Raw genomic sequence first — 20,407 nt, forward strand, 5'->3', positions numbered from 1 at the left:
CCCCCAAGCCTAAGGGCAATGAATCGAAACTGTCTGTGTATGTTATGGGACACTGCCAGGAAGAGGCCTGCATGGCTGCGCCTTAATTGCTTTGGCATGCATCCTTTGCATTTTCGCTTGAAATGGGGCAACTTTGCAGGACACTGCTTTTCATGCAGTAAATTGGGGCATTTTATGGCCGAATGCCCAGAGAGGCAACCGTCTTTAGATGATGTGCATGTTGTGCTGCCCGTGGATGACATGGTGCTTGATGCTCCGTCACAGGTGGAAACCCAGCCATCTATTGTTTTGGATAAAGGTAAACAACAGGTTTTGGGTGTGGATTCTCGTAGTAATGACTGGCTAGAGGCATGTCCCAAAAAAGGTAAAAAGTTGGATGTTGGCCTGCCGGATTGTGGGCCTACTGTGTCACAGGATTCCATGCACACGTATATGCGCAGGAAAGAAATGTTCTCCTCACAGCATGCTATGCGTAATATGGTTCCTTCTGCTCCCCGTAATCAGTCTACAAGGAAAGTATATACAAACAGTCCAAAGGGCCCACCTGCTAAGTTGGCGTTTGATTCTAGAGGTAATGTGATTACACCCTGGGATCGTCGTTATCCCTGTGCCATCCCCAAGACAGTGGATATCCCATCTACCTCTAAAGCTGGCCGGCAGAATTCTTTTGCAGTGTTAGCTGATTATCTGGATGACGGTGTCCTTGACATGCTAGCAGACAAGGTTAAATCGAGGCAAGCGGTGCCTCGTTCTTGATTTTCTTTTTGAAGATATATGAAGATAGCCACGTGGAATGTGCAAGGCATTTGTTCTCGCCATAAGCAACATGCCATGTGGACTGTCTTGCATGAGAATCAGTGGGATGTCTTGTGTGCGGTTGAGCACAAGAGTCATGGTGAAGCAGGAAAGTTGTGGATTGTCATGGGTTTCGCTTGTTTTATGCAGGGACACATGCTATGTATTATTTTAGTGTGCTTATGATTGTCCATGAGAAATATCAGCTTGTTCTTATTAAAAATGATGTACAGGGCCGCTTTATGGTAATTGAAATTTTATTTGAAGGAGAGAATTCATGGTTGCTAGGTCTCTATACTCCGAATGACCCTTTATCGCGCCGGGATCTTTGGAAGACTTTGCAGAGCTCCATGTCACTTGGCACAAGGGGTTTTTTGATGGGGGATTTCAATATGTGTGTTGACTCTTCACAGTCCACTTTAGGGCATTCGGTGATGGATGCTCCAGAAAGTCGGCTGTGGAATGCCTTTGTTCTGGCGGTACTTAAGCAAGATCTATGGTCTTGGCTACACCCTTCTTCTATAGGGTTTACTTTCCATTCTGCATAGTATGCATCTACATGGTCACGGTTGGACCAAATGTACATCATGCAGGATGATGATTTTCTTCCTGAGATGCTGGAAATGAAAGTCTTGCAGCAATATGCCTTGTCGGACCATTTCCCTCTCTAGCTTGAGATACTGGCACAACCCATTGCACCTTTTATGCAGTTGTTGGATAGATTCCCTTTACGTTTCAACTTGTCTTATTTAAAGCATTCAATCTTTCAAGGCTATATGTAGCAATTGATTGAGAGATTTTTATTGGACTTCGCCTCTGAGGGCATGGCTTCCCTTGAACGACTGCTCTTTAATGTGCAACGGATTGCTCGGCAGCATGGGATCCATCATGCCTCTCTTTGTCGGCGGCGTCGATATGCAGCGGAGGACTTACTGTCTTTGGTTCGTTCGCTACTGGTGGACACCCCAGATGATGAATTTTTGCTGTCCCTGGCGCAGCGTTTGGCTGATCTTATTAAAGAATTTCAGTTGGAATCTTATCAGCAGGCCAAATTGCACAATTTGACTGACAATTTACAATATAGTGCTTGTCAGACTCATAAGTTCTTTCGCGCGTTGCATGTTTCTCCTGCTCGAGAAAATATGACTAGACTCCAGGATTCAGAAGGTTGAATGGTCACTGATCCGCAGACCATTGTCAATATGTGCAAGAATTATTTCCTAGATCTTCTTGGTTCTTCTCCGGCGCCTTCTGACCAGGTTACGCATGCACGCTCAGTCTTCTATGATTTGGTCCGCCATCAGGTTCCACTTGATATGCAAACTACTTTGGAGGCTGATATTTGTGAGGAGGAGGTTATGGATGTTCTGTTACACGTGCCTAAGAATAAAAGTCCCGGTTGCGATGGTCTCACCAATGAATTCTTTGAGAGCACTGCTACTCAATTGGTGAAGCCTTTGGCGGCTATGTTTCAGCAGGTTTGGGAAAGCGGGTTCATGCCTTCTGCATGGAAAGAAGGCCTTATCAAACTGCTTCCAAAGGTTCCTTCGCCGTCAATGTTGCAACGTTGGAGACCATTTTCCTTAATGGGTTCGGTGTATAAAATCTTTTCCAAAGTGCTGGCGAATTGGCTCCACAAGCACCTTCCAACTATTGTGCATCCTCTTCAATATGGTTTCGTTAAGGGCCGCAACATTCTGCATAATATTTTAAATGTGCAAATGGCTATTGACTATGCAAGGCACTCTAGTCAAGAAGTGGTATTGATTCAATTGGATTTGGAAAAGGCTTTTGACTATTTAGACTGGTCTTTCCTTGCAGACCTTATGTCTACTATGGGTTTTGGTACTCGGATGTCCCGATTGATCTATACCATTAGTGCTGCGGCTTCTTCGCGAGTTATGCTCAATGGGGGTGTTACAGAGCCATTTGTCCTTGCACGTTCGGTGAGATAGGGTTGCCCTTTGAGTCCTCTCTTCTTTGCCCTGGCGACTCATCCGGTTCTTTCAATGTTATCTTCAATGGCAGCTTCTACTCAGCTGGCTGGCCTCTCTCTTCCTTTGGGACAGCCCTTCATTAGCCAATCTTTGGCTGATGATAGCTTTATGATTTTGCGTGCGGACAAGGATAACATTCGCAAAGCATTAGATGTTTGGACGCTCTTTGGTCATGCCTCTGGTCTTCGTATCAATGCTTTCAAATCAGCCATTCTCAGTTGCACGGAGTCTGATTTATAGTCATTGGGATGGCAGGGTCAGGTGGTTCCCCGTGGTTCCATTGTCAGGCATCTTGGGTATCCTTTGGGTGTTGATGTTCGGCCAAAGCAACTACTAGAGTGGATTTCCCAGAAATTGGCAGCTAAGTTTATGTATTGGAAGTCGCAAGCATGGCCCTTTTATGTTCGCCTCAAAGTGGCTCAGACAATTATGTTGCCAATGCTCACATATTTCTTGCCATTGTTGCCATGGACGCCTACTACTTTGAAGGCTCTTACTCGCCCCATTCGTTTCATGTTATGGAAGAAGGATTCATTGCATGCTGGTATTTCATGGATTTCGTGGTCACATACATGTACCCCCAAATGCCTAGGAGGTGGAGCCATTTTAGATGCAGAAACTCATATGCTGGCACTTCGTTGGTCTCTATTTCATACCATGTGTGTGGATCATCACCCGTGGGCCATTATAGCCCGTTATTTTCTTGAGGACAGTGGGCTTCGCCATGGTAATACACAACTTCGGAGCTCCTGGTGGCATGTCCTTAATGCAGACTCTTGGTTTTCCAGTCCGTCCTCACCCTTGTTACTTCATTTGGTCGGCTTTTGGAAAGTAGTGCTCCAAAAGGCGCATTGGCATCCAGCGGAGGATCGCTTGCATACTAACTCCTTTCAACTGGAATTGTTGGCAGTCTCGAGATTACTTTCATGGGAAGGCAAACATGAGCTCAGGCCAAAATTTAACCACATGGCCCGTTTAGGTGTGACTTCACTTGCGGATGCCACCCTTGCTAGTTGTAATGTCTTCATATCGTTTCGTACTACCAGGAGACTTTTTAGAATCCCGCGTGGATACCATGCTTTATGGGAACAGCTTTTGCTGGTGCTTTAGAGCAGGCAACCCTTTCCTGCCCTTGCTGTGGATCGCCGTTGGCAGGACTGGGACCTTGCAAGCTGGTTGAGTTTGGAAAAGGCCTCAGGTAATTAGGTGTACCATCTTCTGATTAAAGATCATCAATGGCTGGTTGTTAAAGCTAATACGGTATGGGGCTTGCGGAAATCTCAGTCATGGTGGAAGGAAACTGTGATGGAGGGCTGGTTGAATAAGACACCTTTCAAATGCAAGGTCTTTCTTTGGAGGGTGATGATTGGTGGTCTTCCTTTTGCCTTGGCCCTTTCCAAGCTTTGAATCTCGAACGGCAATTGTTTCTTCTGCACCACTACTATGGAATCGGCCCATCATCGATTTATTTCTTGCCCGCTCGCTAGGAATATCTGGTCGCTATTGTCACAGGTTTGTTGTGCTGTGGTGGGGTTCTCACTAACCCCTTTCTACTGGGTTTTTGTGCGACCAAAATACCCCACGTCGCCACAGTTGCATATGAAGATCTTATTCCACTTTTTTAGATTCTGGGGATGTTGGCACAATTGGACCACTTGGAATGCCTTTCTTTTTGATTCGGCCTCTAATGTACCCGGACACATTGCCAGGCTTAAAGGTCTCTTGCATTGGCAGATAGATCTCATTCGTTACTCGGGCTTGCTCCCTCGGGAGGACTTACTTCCCTAGCATATGGCAATTTCCTCTGCATCTTTGCCATGACTTTTGTAACTCTTTCATGGCTTCGTGCTGGGATTTTGCACACGTCGGCTAAGAGCCCTCGTGTATCTTGTAATCATGTAAACTTGTACCTTTTTTCGTAATTAATACAATTACCTTTTACGAGAGAGAGAGAGAGAGAGATTACGAAAAAAGAGAGAGAGAGAGAGAGTAGATGAGAGAGCTTTTTGATTTTCTCGCCTAGAAAATGTCCAAACAGCAGTCATGTATGGTGGAAGGGCTCCTAGATGCTATCGGCTACTCAAAATTCACCTTTTGCTGCTATCCAAATCTCCAGATTGACCTTCAGCTGCAGTGAATGCAGCCAAAACAGATCTCCACAAACTTCTCCAGCCTTGCTCAAACATCTTTCCCATAATCTGGGACCATGGCCTTCATTGGCTATGTTTGGTTGACTTGGTCTGGGACTCAAAGAGCCTTGCTACCACCTATAGAAGTATTGATCATCTAGTTGACAGTTTTGGGTGCTAGCTGTTTTGTTCCTCTTGGAGATAATTGCTTTAATCTTTGTTCTTTTGGAGAGAGGGGGTACCTTTGAAAGGTTTTTACTCCAGAACTTTTAGTTGTTGAAGCTCTTGTCTAGATCTCTGTTCATGCCAATTATCATCATCTGGTTACTGCATGCCAATCGTGTCTTCTTTAACCCAGGATATGTGTGTGTACATGTGCAGGGTGAAGTGCTTTTGAGGTTTCTTGGCTGCACCCTCTTGTAGGGCTCAGCCACTTTGTACATTGATAAATACGATATATTTCCATGCAAAAAACATGTATGTGTGGTCTTTGGTTACATTACCATTGATACTTTTACCTTCTTTCATAGACGTTTGCAGCAGTCCCTATGTGACTGCTGCAAAACTGAAGGATATTGACCAGAATAAGTATTCTCTCTTTTCTCAATATTTTTGCCTTTCGTTATGTTTACACTGATCATTGCTATATCTGTATACTAATTTAATATGGTCCAATACCATATTAAATTGTCCAATATGAGAAGAAGAAGTGTATGTGCATCAATGTATTGAGATAATTGAACAGTGGTTTCACTAAAAAATGTGTGTGTGTACAAGGTAGGAGATGAGTTGGAGACTTCTAAGAGGTGGCCTAGGGCTAGAGGAGTTCTATGCAGGTGGAATTCCTTGCCCTCTGGGATTTTTTTGGGGGCTCCTATTCTGAGGTTCCGCTTTAATCTTAGGCCTTTGGCCTTTATGCCACTTCCAATGGGGTGATAGCAGGTACATTCAGTGTGTCCTGCATGTGACCTGCTATCACTAAGATAATGGGGACATCAAGAGCTCTTTTTCAGTTTTAGTATTCTGTTTTTGCTGTGTCTTTCTTGACCTTCCAATGTTTTTTTATCTTGTCCATTTGTGTGCATGAATATTGGCAGCCTTAGCTCCGTTGCTCTTTGGCCATTTCTGCCCTTATTCATTCTGGGGCAATTTCCCTCTCTTATCAGCCTTGCTGATATTGTATTTAGTGGTTCCTATCTATTCAGATCCAGTCATTGGCTTCCCCATTGTAGACAACTTGCATTCAAATATTCACAAAATTTAAAAGCATATCGCAACATGATCTCTGTTTTTGATTGTATATACTCAAATCTATAATGAGTGCAGACAAACAGCTTGTAAACTTTGAAATTGCAAACTCAAATCTATAATGAGTGCAGACAAACAGCTTGTAAACTTTGAAATTGCAAGGTTTGTAAGTTCTGTTTTGCATGTATGATATATATGCCGAATCGGGCCATATACATTTCAGCTTAATGCAAAGGCTTACAGTCAGCTTAAAATTTATGGTTTTTAGCTTGTTTGTTCTCAATGGCAAACAACAAGCGATGTGTATTTAGTTGGATTCTTATGTGAGTATTTTTTGGCAGTATTGAAACTGAAAAGGTTAATAACTTGCTATGCATCACACTTAGAAACTTGTTCTATATTTCAGGTATATTCATCCATTGTTTGAAAGAGATTGCCCAGTGGTCCTTGGTGGAGACTACATTACTACAGATTCAGGAACAGGACTTGTTCATACTGCTCCAGGTCATGGGGAGGATGACTTTAAAACTGGAAAGAAATATGGGCTTCCCTTGCTGTCACCTGTGGACGATGATGGAAATTTTACTGATGAAGCAGGTGAATTTAAGGGCCTTAATGTACTTGGTGAGGGTAACAGGGCTGTTGTGGAGGCACTTGACAAGATCTCGGCCCTCCTCATGGAGGAAGCTTACGGTAGGCTTTTTAAGTCAGAAGTTTGTTAAGTAGTGACCTTTTCTCCTTGGATAATAAAATTCTGTTCCAAAACTCTTCTTATTAACATCACTAATGCAAAAGAAATCAGTAGAAAGTTCCTGCATGAATTGAAATAAGCTTAGGAAATAGACATCTCTTTCAGGCTGGTTGATCTCAAGCACCACTTCTGTGGCAGCCCTAAAGGTGATGATCATAACGAGCGGTGCTCTCTTCAAATTTAGGTGTGTCTTAGTGGGACATAACCCATTCCAATCATTTATGCCCTGCAGCATCAGGCTGTAGTGTGGCATTGCAGCTCTAGCTCGAAAGAGGAATGAAAGAAAGTTTCTGTCGTCTTTCAAAGACCAATGGGACACTTCAACAAGTGTACGCCTTTTGATAAGATGTTGCAAACGAGCATAGACAAGATGAAAGTAGGGGAGTTCACGAGTTCACAGACACTGCAAAATCTCACGCGTCTCCATTTTTGTGAGAATGGGAGAGATGTATGAAACTAGCTAAGTGATTACAATTGTTGGAGGGAATGGCTTTTTATGGAAAGAAGAAACAACAACAATAAGTGCTAAGTGTACAAGGTTATAAACTGTTCTCCTGGTACTAAACCTGAAAAGCAATCTGAGTAACTATCTTTTCTTTAGAAAAAACTGGTAATTATCCTCTGACCTGAGGTTTGAGGGACCTGTCTTGTACAGGCATTTGTGTCATCCCAGAGTTAGGGTGCCACACGGTTGCAAGTTAGCATTTTATGCTTGTGGAGGGGTAGAATGTGGGGGGAAAATGCATGGGAACAAGAGTTTCAAAAGAATGTAAAAAGATGACCCATCGTGTAAGTCATTATGTTTGCAAAGGTATCAACCAGAAAAAAAAGTGGTTCTGTTGTTTTTGCCTGTCCAAAGAGGCCAACAGAATAAACATAATCTAGAATATGTATGAAACATTGCAGTTGTAGCTCTTTGCAAAGTGTGCAGACACACACTTTTATGTTTTTAATATTTTTCCTCATCCTTATGTTATCCAACAATATGCCACTGGGTTATCAACTCATGGACTGGTTTCAAAATTTCCTTTCTATTCCTATTTCTTGATGACTGTGCAAATTAAGGAATTCAACTCAAGTCCTGCTGGTTACACTCTGTTCAACCTACCAATGGAGCTACACCCATTCTCTTTTATTTTCTATGGTTTTCATGGCTTTTCTTGCTTCATCTGTTAGCCTTCAAGGTTATAAGCAGAAGCATGTCATGTGCAGTGCATAAATATCCATATGACTGGAGAACAAAGAAACCCACTATCTTTAGGGCAACAAAGCAATGGTTTGCTTCTGTGGAAGGCTTCAAGAAAGAGGCTCTTAGGGCTGTGGCTTCTGTGCAGTGGTTTCCTCCTCAGGTTGGTCTCTGAGGTGGTTATTTTTTCTTTTATTTCACAAAGTACTGGAAGCCACTATACTAAACAGTTTTGATGGTTTGAAAAGACTTTGCAGATAGATGTTACAGTTTGTTAGATTATCAAATGTTAAGATAGATGAAAGAAGAGAATTTCCATGTAAGGGTTCTTTTGTACATACAACTTTCAAAGTGGTTCCTTTATGTGTGCCTTAACTGAGACATCTGTTCCTTATGAACAAACTACCTAGATTGATATTTGCAAAGTGGTAACATTAAAACATTTTGGAATTGAAACGCAAACGAGTAGTACCAAAACACCAATTCTTAGTCAAGCATTAGCATTCTGGTACTCTCTTCAAAAAGCTTTCATGTGATAACCAGGTTTGGGGATGTCTAAATTTTAAGGGGATCTTTAAAGTTTAGGAGACTTGGATTGGCTTGATAGTGCTTACTAAACTTGGTGAATTTGTATTAGTTGGAATGTGTAATTTGAGTTGCTTCCAGCTATGACCTTTCTTGGATACTCCTCATGGCTGAAGCGATTTCAGGGAACAACTGCTAATCAATAGTTTTGATGTAGACATGGGTCTGTTAAGATGAAAGATATGTGTATGGTGGTATCCCTCTCTCAGATTATTGTCATGAGGGTAACTAGGCTGCTTGATTGCACGATTCTTTTGCTTGAGGGAAATTGCATGGCTTTGAGCTGATAGATCTTTGCCTTGGATCGTATTGAAGCATTGGGGCATCTTCAGATTGGGCTTGAGTGGATTTATTTGCATGTGTTTTGTCATTGACTTTGATGCTAAAGGATGAATGAGGAAAACATATTAATGTGTCAAGGAATTTGTTGCCAAAGTAAGGGAAAGGGGCGGTGTTACTAAAAAGCACACGTTGTTACTGAGAAATGGTTCCATGGAAGGCAGGCATTGATGAACAGAAGGATAGGAGTAAAAAAGAACATGGCAAAAAAGAAGAGAACTGTTGCCAAATTTGGATAGAAATAATGTCTTGGTAGACTTTCATTTTTTCTTTGCTGACCTGATATTTACTACTTAATTCAATTATCTTCACAAATAAAAAAGAAATAATGTCACTTGTAGAGAACTTTTATCCTACCCATAGAAACAGGGGACAGCTTCCTGACTCCTCAAAATGCAAAGATGCTGTCTCTAACAGGTGTGCTATAGGATACAAGGATGGGTGAAGCCCCCTGACAGCCATTCTCCTGCCTGACATACTCTACCGTGTCCCCTTGTCAAGGACACTGCTTGGGGGACTCTTGTTTGGGTTTGTAGGTTTTAAGATGTTTATTAATTACCTTTGTTTCTTTCCCTTTTCTCACATTACTCCTAACACAGAATCTCTGCATCTACTAAATCAGCCGACATCATCCAAACACACATACACTTTTTACAATAGAAAGCGCACACCCAAGTTTTTGTTTAAACATTATTATATGTATTCTGTCCTATTGTTAAGCCACATAGTTAGCCATAAAGTTAGTTTATTATCATTGGCTAGTTTTCTCAGCTTTGCTTCTTTTGAGTTGCCATCTACATCTAGTGCACAGCCAGAAGCAGTTGAGTCCACTTTCCCAAGAGATCCTTCTGTTGTGAGGTTCATGGAGCATCATGCTTCACTTGGTTGAGAGGTCTGTGACATCATTGATTGAGACACCACCATTCTTCCCACTTGCATATCTTTATATTCTTGCAGGGTTCTTCTTTTATTTTTGGATGTCTTTAAATTCCAGCAGGGTACACTCTAGCTTGTATTTACTCTTTTGATACACATTCCTTCTTATATTTTCCTATATCTTTAGTGTGCCTTCCTTTTGGTAGTGGGAATCATTGAACAAACAAACAACTAAAAGCACCTAAGGCATCTTCATTGAAGACTGAAGTAGAGGCATGTGTATCCTATGGTCTCATTTAGTATTTGTGCTTATTGCTTGTGTTTCAGTTTGGTGTTAACACCTGCAGGGGCTTTCCAATTTGATTGAGGAGATACTTGGATAGCTTGGTACTCCTATATTAGTTGCTTCTCTTTGGTTGGACATTACACTCTTGGACCAACATGAAGGCTTCTTTTCTCAAGGCCATGTTACAACCTTCCTTGAGGGTACTGTGGATGCCCTTCGTTTCATAGGTTTTCAGTTGGACATGAACTTTGCTCTTCTTCATTGGGTGCTCCTCCTTTTTGCTTCGACATTGAAATAATGGGGTGAGATGTAAAATGGCTCTTGGGCAAGTGAACATTTTCCCTATGAGGACATTGCTCAAGTGGTACCATTGGATTGTGCATTGCATTCTGTTTGAGCATTACACTTTACATTACCCCTTGCATGTGTAAGAGATTTGGTCACCTCTAGGATGGGCACATACATATTCAAGACAGTTTAGGGCAGTTTGGAGCTGTACCGTGCATAGGAGCAGGTCGGCCAGGAGTTTTTTGCAGTTGCAAGGTATAGGCAGGGTTTCGGGCAGGCAGGATAATGTGCAACAGTGGTTGGACAGCAAGCAGGTGCCAGATGGAAGCCTGTGCAGGCAATGCAGCATTCACCTGATCATATTGTTGGAGCCGGCCAGTTTTTACTGGCTGATCTGATCATATTTTAATTTTAATTTTTTTTTGTCTATTTAGGCAGGCCTGCCCCGGGTCACATTCATTTTTGTTTTGTGTCCATGAGATCAAAAGCTAAATGGAGAGAACTACTATGTTTGGCTAGTGATGATGCTTGCCATCTTGGAGTCTTATGATTTGGCGGAGCTTGTGACCAAGCCTATTGATCATCTTGCAAGATGAAAGATTCTTCTATACTTTCTGGACAAGAAAATAGACAGACACATTGGGATAAGGTGAGTGCTTGTATTTGCTCATTCCTCTTTCTCTCTTGCACACCAGCCATGATTACACATATCAAGCCGTTGACCAATGCTTCTGAGATATGGTTGGAGTTAGACGAGCTCTATAATAGGATGACTTTCATGAAGAGGGTATTGTTGGACGTGTAGATGCGAACCGTGAACCCAAACAAGTCCGCTTCTATGCATGAGCATGTGAACAAGCTTTGATAGTTATTGATGCAAGTTCTAAATGTAGGCAAGGTGATAACCTTTGAGGATGCGACGATTACTTTGCTGTTGTAGTTGCCCCCTAGATTCAATGCATTCTATTTTGCCTTAATTGCTTCAAGCTGAATAGAGACCCTTAAGTGGAAGGAGCTTGTTTCTATGGTCTTTGACCAAGAGGAGCAATTGAAGGGTATTATTTCTATGAAATCTAAGGCTCTTACAGATTGACTTTCCAAAAGATGGTGAAGGAGAAGAAGAAGGATGATAAGAACAACAAGAATAAGGAGCCTACTTGCCACATATGTGGTAAGACATGTCATTGGAAAGATTAACTTTACAAGGATAAGAAGGACATAAGAAGAAGGAGAAGAAGACTACAAAGGACTCAAGAGCATAGTTGCCAAGGATTTTAGAAACAAGAGGTATAAAACAGGTTTCAAAGGTTCATATGAGTTTTCTACAATGTAAGGGGTTTCATTTGAGATGAAAATTACAAAATATTTTAATACATGTAAATATACTTCAATTCCATGGGCCACAATAAAACACATTGTACACAATTCAACATTGTAGATGGACAATCATGTAGTAAGTCCCTTGCTCCTAAGTCCTATGTCACTTGTCATTATTGCAGGCAATAGGGTCAAATAAGACCACAGTGCCATAAGATATGTGATGATAGGCATAAAAAAAGCAAAGAGAAAGTGCATGATAATCTAAGCGAACAATCAATAGACTAACAACTTACATATGTGATACATCGTATTCCATGATTCATTCTTGAGATTTCATGAATATAAAAAAAGCATAACGCCATAGTCAAAAAACTATTGAAACATACAAATTGCAATCATTGTCAAAATAACAATTCATCTCTCTATAGGACAATGAATTTGTGTACCATGTGACATGTCACATGAATCATGATAACTGCTATTGAACATGTTTAAATGTCAAATCCATACCTTTGTAGGCTAGCTTTTAATAAGTTAAAAAAGATGATTTGATCCAACATGCAAAATTGAGCCCAACTGTAATCTTCAAGGATCAATTTTTGAATTCAGATGTTTCCTACAATCAAAAACATATGGATATTGTCACATTTTCTACGTGTGGGAAACACGTTTCTCGGCAACTATGCTTAGGAACTGTGGTTGCTCCTTCATCAACGACCTTTCTACATCTAGAAGTGATTGAGCCCTTTATATAGGATCTGTCTAATGTGGTGTTGATGGCCTCATAGTCTGGAGAGTGGATTATTGTAGACAATGGTGCTTTTTGTCTCATGACCTTTTCTCTAGATGGCATTGTCCATATATATCCAACACATGGGTACATCCTAAATGGCGATAGTTCTCACTTTTGATATAAGGCAAAGTTGATATGCAACTTTTTCCAGATGGGCATGGACATACTCATCTAGGCTTGGATTATCATATTCTTTCTGTCAGGAAGATTTGTGGACTCAGCCTTAGGGTTGAGTTTGATACAGATTTCTTCAGAATTTTTAATGGCAAGACTAGATAAGAAAGCAAGTGCGGTGTCAAGGGTATGAGGAAAACATTACATTTCTCTTATAGTTTTAGATCCATTTGTGGCATGTTTGGTTTGGCTACCTCAACCATGAGCACCTTTGCAACACAGCTCGTGACTAGCTATCCGCCTTGAGCATCTTTCACAGCAAGGCTTCAAGACGAGCAAAGGTGCTCTTAGAGTGTGTTTTTATAGACTTGTGTGAACCCATGCGGATGGAGTCCCTTAAGGGGAGTCCTTGCTTTATATTAATTGTGGATTATTACAGCAAGATGACATGGGCTTACTTTTTGGCATTAAATTTAGAAGCCTTCTCTCACTTTATGTTGAAGAGAATTATACGGGGCGGAAGCTTAAGAAAATGAGATTTGCAACGGTAGAGAGTTTGTCTCTGATGAATAAGCTTGATTCTGTGCGGATCGAGGGATTCATCAAGAGTTTCCAAGCACTAGTACTCTTCAAGAGAATGGCATATTGGAGTGGAAGAACAAGAGTGTGATCGAGATGGCTTGAACTACGATGGAGCATCAATAGATAGATCAGTGTCTATGGGCCGAAGTAGTGGCTACCACAAGTTGTATCCTAAATTGGTCACCCACATCCGTTGTTGTTGGTGCCTCTCTTTTTGTCATATTTTGGACTAGAAATGGATGTTTCTTATTTCAAAGTATGTAGGTGTGATGCTGATGTTCACATCCCAAAGAAGCAAAGAGATAAGTTTTAGGCTGCATCCAAGAAACCTGTGTTTGTTGGATATAGCTCTAGTCAAAGGGATACAAGCTTTATGATCCCATCTCATGAGATGTCTATATGAGCCGAGATGTGTGGTTTGTTGAGTTTCCAATTTCAAAGGGGTGTGAGGAGCACCCTATTTTTGGAGATCATGGTGACAATTGGGCACTGGAGCCAGTGCCTGTGGAGCCTATGCAGCTTGGGGCACCACCTATAGATAAGGAGATTGCTTCTCCATTGGATTCCCCACTTGTGGATATTCCAGAGGCTTTGGTAGAAGTAGAGTGATGAGGGGAGTATCAGTCTCCTTGTTGGGCTCATGAGACACTCCATGATGTAGGGATTGAGGGGCTTCTCAAGGAGTGGCAGCCTTGCCCATAGTGATCTTAGAGGAATCATGCATACTCCACTATGGTTTGATGATCTATGCCATGCAGGACATGGAGTTGACATTGGTAAAGGAGGCATTACAGTCTAATCATTGGTGGAAGGCCACAGATCAGGAGTTGGAGTCCATTGAGTAGAATGACACTTGGTACCTTGTGCCTTGGCTTGCTCATTAGCAAGTTATTGGACTCACGTAGGTCTTTAAGACCAAGTATCTTAGTGATGGCACACTCAACGACACATGCAATTTAGGTTAGAAAATTATAGTAGATTGAGATGCAGTTCAAGCCTTAACTATATGCAATTTGAGTCTTAACTATACTCGCTTAAGAGTTGGTCTATATGTTGCATTTTCAATGGGGCTTTATTTTGATGGCTGTTGATGCGAGGATAGCTCATGAGAGTAGGGTATACTTGGTTGGCCACTCTAGAGCATTGATTGGGCAAAAGAGGATTTCGTAGTTGGTTAGCTCTTCTAGGTAAGTAAGGGTTGTTAAGAAGACCGCTAGGGTTTGCACTGAGGATACATAGAGTCTACGACTACGACAGAAACACAAAGACATAGACACAGACACAGAGGGCAAAACTCAAACCCTAAATGCAAAACTTAAAACTCAAACACGAAGAGAAGAAGGGAGAGAGAGAACACAACTCTGAAGTGAATGAATGCTGTAAATGAATGTAAGAGTGTACAGTGTGACGTCCACCGAAGACGGATCCCAAGTTTGTGTCCACTAGTCGGAGTGTAGGAGTGCTGAATAGTGAATGGCAGCAGGCTGGTCATCAAAATACAGCAGTCTAGAGGCTGAAAATTGGTAAATGCAGCAGTGTATCGCTGATCGGGGGCTGGAAACCATGCACAGTCTACTGTAAACAGCAGGCTGAAACAGTGTCTGAGAGTGTCAGGGCTTGCAATGCTGAAAACGCAAGCTGGCTGACCCTGGAGATGATGGACAACAGGCTGAACAGCAGTCTAGGACAGTCTGGAGCAGTCGCCAGCAGCTGAGGGCTGTCGCTTACAGCAATGGACAGGCTGAAGATGATGTGGCTGCAATTGATGATGGCTGGACAGCAGATGGAGGCGGGCTGCAGGCTGGAAACTGGGCGCCAACAGCAGCAGAGGGTGTGTGGGCTGGTGTAACCTGCAAACAAGGATGATTGCTGAATGGGGGCAGCCTGTCTATTTATAGATGTGGAAGGGCGCCCCTAAAATTAGGGTTTCCACTAAACTCTCTCGAACCGCTCCCCGTTTAGGGTTACCACTGAACTCTCTCGAACCGCTCCCCGTTTTAGGGTTTTACTCTAAAAGAGCATTTTTAGTGTGTTTTGGGGTTGTTTAAGAGGCTAATCAGCAAAAGTAATGCATATTTTAGCTCAACACTCCCTCTCAAGCTCAAAACTGAGCCGAAATGTTAGGCCAGCCATTGTGATACTGATGTACCCCAAGGCGTCCCACCCCAAAGCAGCCAAGGCATCGGACAAAGGGTGCACATCGGCTGCGCAGTGGCCTACCATGACTATAGAGACGATGGTTATTTTACTAAGGGAACCCAAGTAGTCACCCCAGAGAGGACAGGGCATCGGACAAAGGGTGCATGTCGGCTGCCCAGTGGCCTACCAAGCCCTACAAAGGCAGATGGAACTACATGGAACTTGTGTGTGTGTGTGTTTTTTTTTTTTTTTTTTTTTTTGGAATAAGTGTGGTAAATTTTATGGGATGCGGCTGATTGAGGAATAGTGACCCAGAATACGGAAGTAGGGAGGGTACACCGAACACATCACAAAACAATACAAACAAACCCATCCACTCAGGGTGTCGATGACGAGAAAAAGTAGGTGATGAGGTATCCATGTGATGAAGAAGGATGGTGGTGTGGTAACAACAGCCGCCGGTGGAAACAACTTAGGATTTGCTCAAGTGGTGCTCTGCACAATGAGTTGCAAAGTATGCTACATGCTGAAGAATGCTCATGCAGCAGGTGCCACTTGGACAGTGTCCCTCATGGGGAAATTGTTCACTTGCCCAAGCGCCCTAATACAAAGATGATGAAATCATGCAATGCAAAGGGTAAGGTACAATAGGGGGAAGAAGAGGTCGAAGAAAAAGTGCTGAAGCCTGTAGAATACCAAGAAGGGTAGGAACCCCCTCTCAACCTGGATGTAGATGTCGAAGAAGGAAGAGGAGCTTGATGTCGGTCTTTGTGTGGTGCCGAGAACCATAAGGAATGAAGAGGAGGAGGAAGCATCCCAGTTGGAAGAGCTAGGTAGAAGTCACCGCCATGATAGCATCGAGAGAGATGTTGCACAATCCGCCTTGGGAGGGGAAGCCTCCATGCTGGTAGAAGAGCAAAACTCCAGGAATGATGAAACCATGAAGGAACACGCACATCCCAAGTCTCCAGCCCAGGTAGGACTAGGCAAACCTGCATGTTAGCCCTACACTAAAAACAAAACTTGCAAAGGAGATCAAAGTCTGCAATCATAGAGGTCAGTAGTGAGTTGCTCCAAAAAACAAAACAAAACAAAAATGAAAAGTTAACTGAAGGAACAAGTGCAAAGATGCAAATGTGTATGTGTGTGTGAGTAAATGGAGCGGAAGACTTAAAATGTAGAGACAAAAATCCTATGGGCTCGACTCTAAGAGTGCGAAAAAAGGGTAGAGCAATGTCGGAGTATGATGTTCACCAAAGACGGATCCCAAGTCTGTGTCCACCAATCGGAGTGTAGGAGTGCTGAATAGTGAATGGCAGTGGGCTGGTCACCAAAATACAGCAGTCTAGAGGCTGGAAACTGGTAAACGCAGCAATGTACCGCTGATCGGGGGCTGGAAACTGTGCACAGTCTGCTGTAAACAGCAGGCTGAAACAGTGTCTGAGAGTGTCAGGGCTTGCAATGCTGAAAACGCAGGCTGGCTGACCCTGGAGATGATGGACAACAGGCTGAACAGCAGTCTGGGACAGTCTGGAGCAATCGCCAGCAGCTGAGGGCTGTCGCTTACAGCAATGGACAGGCTGAAGATGATGTGGCTGCAATTGATGATGGCTGGACAGCAGATGGAGGCGGGCTGCAGGCTGGAAACTGGGCGCCAACAGCAGCAGAGGGTGTGTGGGCTGGTGTAACCTGCAAACAAGGATGATTGCTGAATGGGGGCAGCCTGTCTATTTATAGATGTGGAAGGGCGCCCCTAAAATTAGGGTTTCCACTAAACTCTCTCGAACCGCTCCCCGTTTAGGGTTACCACTGAACTCTCTCGAACTGCTCCCCGTTTTAGGGTTTTACTCTAAAAGAGCATTTTTAGTGTGTTTTGGGGTTGTTTAAGAGGCTAATCAGCAAGTAATGCATATTTTAGCTCAACAAGGGTAAGGGGCAGCTTGATGATGGGTGGGGATTTAATGTGGTATGGCTGTTTTGGGCTGGATGTAAGGGCGTTGTGCATGAGTGGAATTATTGGAAACAAAGCACTAATATACTTTCCAGAAGGTATGGATAAGGGGAAATTTTGCAGGAGTGAAGTTCCTAGTATAGGAGCACCAACCGGATGAGTAGAAGCTCTTGTCATAGAAGTTGAAAATGCACCAAATGGAGCTTAGACTCGAGAGTGCAAAGAGACAGGTTAAGCTCTAAGAAGAGACAAAGGAAGATGATGGTCAGGAGGAGATCGAGATCCACAAAATGTATGCTCTGGCCTTGGTTTTGAAGATTGCAGAACCCTTCTCAAGGGATTTTGTCCTTCAGAGAAGGGTGTGAAAAACTCCACTCTTCAACATAAGAGTTACTTTTAAAAACTTCCAAAGTACCCTTCTTAAGCTAGTAAAATGTAAAGTCTGCTCAGATTTGGCCCTTCAGAAGATAATATAAGGTTACCGTTCAAAACCAAGGGTCTCCGTGGTGACTTAGAGCTGGTACCTCCACAGTTCAAGGAGCAATGGAGAAAGGGTTTGACCCAGACAAGCCTAATGGAATATATGATGAATTGCTAGTCATTCCAAAGGTGGACTGTCCTCACTTGGTGGAGAGCTTTAGATTCTTGTCAATTAATTGATGAGTATAGGGATGCTTTATAGATCTCTACATGCTTCTGCTTTGCATGACAAATTCTTGGCATGAATAGGTGAAGCCACGTGAGTGTTTTTGGTGCAATGCTTTCTTTAACTAGATGCACTTGTCTTACCTTTCTTCAATCCTTGCTCATCTTGGGGCAAGGTTCAGAATCTAGTGTCAGGACAGGAGGTGCCTAAACTGTACGTTGTTAGCATTTAGATGCTAAGATAATGTCATCCCTTGAAAGGTGACCTTGTTTGTCTTACTCATACTTCTTAGACGTTTGGGTGTCAGGCACTCAATTCACATTGGCCCATTTGCCTCCTGTTTTTCCTTGCTTAGGGATAATTTGAACTGCCCCCAGCTTAGAAGGTCTGTGGAAAGCTTTAAAAATGTTTTCTCCATGTCCGATGAAGGGCGTGTCTTTACTCTTCATGACTCTTGCTTGCACTTTCCAGTCCTTAAAGATAGAGCACTATACAAGTGAGAGAGAGAGAGGAGATCATTAGTATATAGCTGCTTTGGGAATAGGAAATTAAGCAGTATTTTTGTAGCTCTTTTGTTTACTAGAAGGATCCTAGGGAGAGATCCTTTTCCTTGAAACTTGGAAAATACAATCATTGCTTATTTCATAACATCATTACACCTTTGAACACTTTGACCTACTCAAGAACTTATTAATTTTCATCCGCACAAGAGTGGTTCATGCACTATTGTGAAAGCTGGGAGTGCTCATCAATTATTCAAGTTGAAGTTGAACGACCTTGGAAGCAAAATCAGTGCAATACAATAACCTACAGGAAGGTCCCATCTCCCAACTTTGTGCAGGACAGTTCTTACCCTCGGGGGTACAAAGTTTTTTGGGAAATGCTGTGGATGAAAACTTGGTGTTGATATGACTTTCTCTGTCTCAACTCTTAGAGACATATTTCAAGGCATAATATGAGGATGTGTAGATAGTCAGGGATAGTCATAGACTCATAGAGCCAGAAGCAATCAACCTACAAACTCTGATGGTAGATCTAGTGTATAACACTTAAGCTGCCTGGTGATGTGGAAACCACTGACTCTCGTATTGCATTGCAACTCCAACAGAAGACCTGTTTGGTGGAAAAGATGGACAAATGAAGCTGCACACTACATTCATTATTGTCTAATAGGAAAAGATAGAACTTGAGAGTGAGGTGGTGATTTTTGAATATGGTGTGTGTGTGTACTCGGCTGCCTTATTTCTTGTGTGAATCCTGTACAAGAAGCAATGGATAAAGCTAAATCTGTTTTCTCCTTAGTTGAGTTTAGTGCCTTATTGTGAACTAATGAAATTCTTGTCTAGTTCAGAAGAAGAGAGTACTGAATCTTCTTTCCCTCTCTGTCTAAGTGAGGAAAAGAGTGGTTCTGGAGGGCTGAGTGGTTTAATAGGAGTGGGTTGATGGGCTTGCAGTGTGAAAATCGAATAACATCTATGATAACTGGACGGTCGGACTGGTGTATATCAAGGCAGAGGACCTGGGGTGTACCTATCCCAGTGTTCTATCATGTGGAGACGGGAGAACCTCTTATGAACCAGCAAACCATAAAATATATTCAATGTAAGAAGTGTCAGTGATGTCCTTTTTGCTCTATGAAGTGTCACGAGTTGTGAGAGTTCTTGATGTCATGTGCTCTAAGAATCATGGTAAACTCCATAGTTAAACCCCTCTCAGCAGTTCTCATCAGTGTTTGAATTTATCATGTTGGCCAGCAATCATAAAAAACAAGGGAAGTGATGCGTGGTGGTACATGGATGTGAAAGACCTTTTACCAGAAGAATATCAAAAGGATGCATTGAATTATATCAAGGGCACTGATACAATGGATGTATGGTTTGATTCTGGTATGTAATTCCACATGTGAGCTGCAGTTTTACATATTTCTTGGTTCCAAGATTCTTTGTGCTAATTGTTATGTTCTCACATCAAAGTATCCCCTTTGTACACTAATGAATTAATGCGGTGGTTTCACCATGAGAAGTATGTTGATCTGTCAACTATGATAGATTGCCTGTTCAACTGTGTTGTGTTTCTCATTGCATATGCCCTATCTTCTTATAGCTCACACATTTTGAGCTCACAACACTTGTTCTTTGATTAGGATTCAACAAATTTGACGTTATCATTAGTTTTTGGTGTTCCTGGCAGGCTCGTCTTGGGCTGCTGTATTGGGTACAAGAAAAGATTTAGAATGTCCTGCAGACTTGTACTTGGAAGGTAGTGATCAGCATCGTGGCTGGTTTCAAAGCTCACTGCTCACAAGCGTGGCAATCCAAGGTTGTTGTCTACCTATTTGTGCTTGAAGGAAATATCCCAGTTTGTATTGTAGATGCACCAAAC

The 20,407-nt window shown here is 42.4% G+C and overlaps 1 protein-coding gene across 2 annotated transcripts in view; it reads left to right on the forward strand.

The window, feature by feature from the left end:
• OVA2 (tRNA synthetase class I (I, L, M and V) family protein) overlaps window positions 1-20,407 on the forward strand; it is an 89,429-nt gene that overhangs the window by 40,652 nt on the left and 28,370 nt on the right. For both annotated transcript variants that reach the window (XM_087689726.1, XM_087689725.1), the window contains exons 11-15: window positions 6,576-6,862; window positions 8,133-8,269; window positions 19,480-19,627; window positions 19,780-19,911; window positions 20,216-20,344. In XM_087689726.1, coding sequence (XP_087545852.1) covers window positions 6,576-6,862; window positions 8,133-8,269; window positions 19,480-19,627; window positions 19,780-19,911; window positions 20,216-20,344 — 833 coding nt within the window. The remainder of the gene's footprint in view (window positions 1-6,575; window positions 6,863-8,132; window positions 8,270-19,479; window positions 19,628-19,779; window positions 19,912-20,215; window positions 20,345-20,407) is intronic.

This window comes from Lygodium microphyllum, chromosome 12 (genome assembly GCF_053477565.2).
Source record: "Lygodium microphyllum isolate KBCC chromosome 12, Lygodium_microphyllum_v1.1.10, whole genome shotgun sequence".
NCBI lineage: Eukaryota > Viridiplantae > Streptophyta > Polypodiopsida > Schizaeales > Lygodiaceae > Lygodium > Lygodium microphyllum.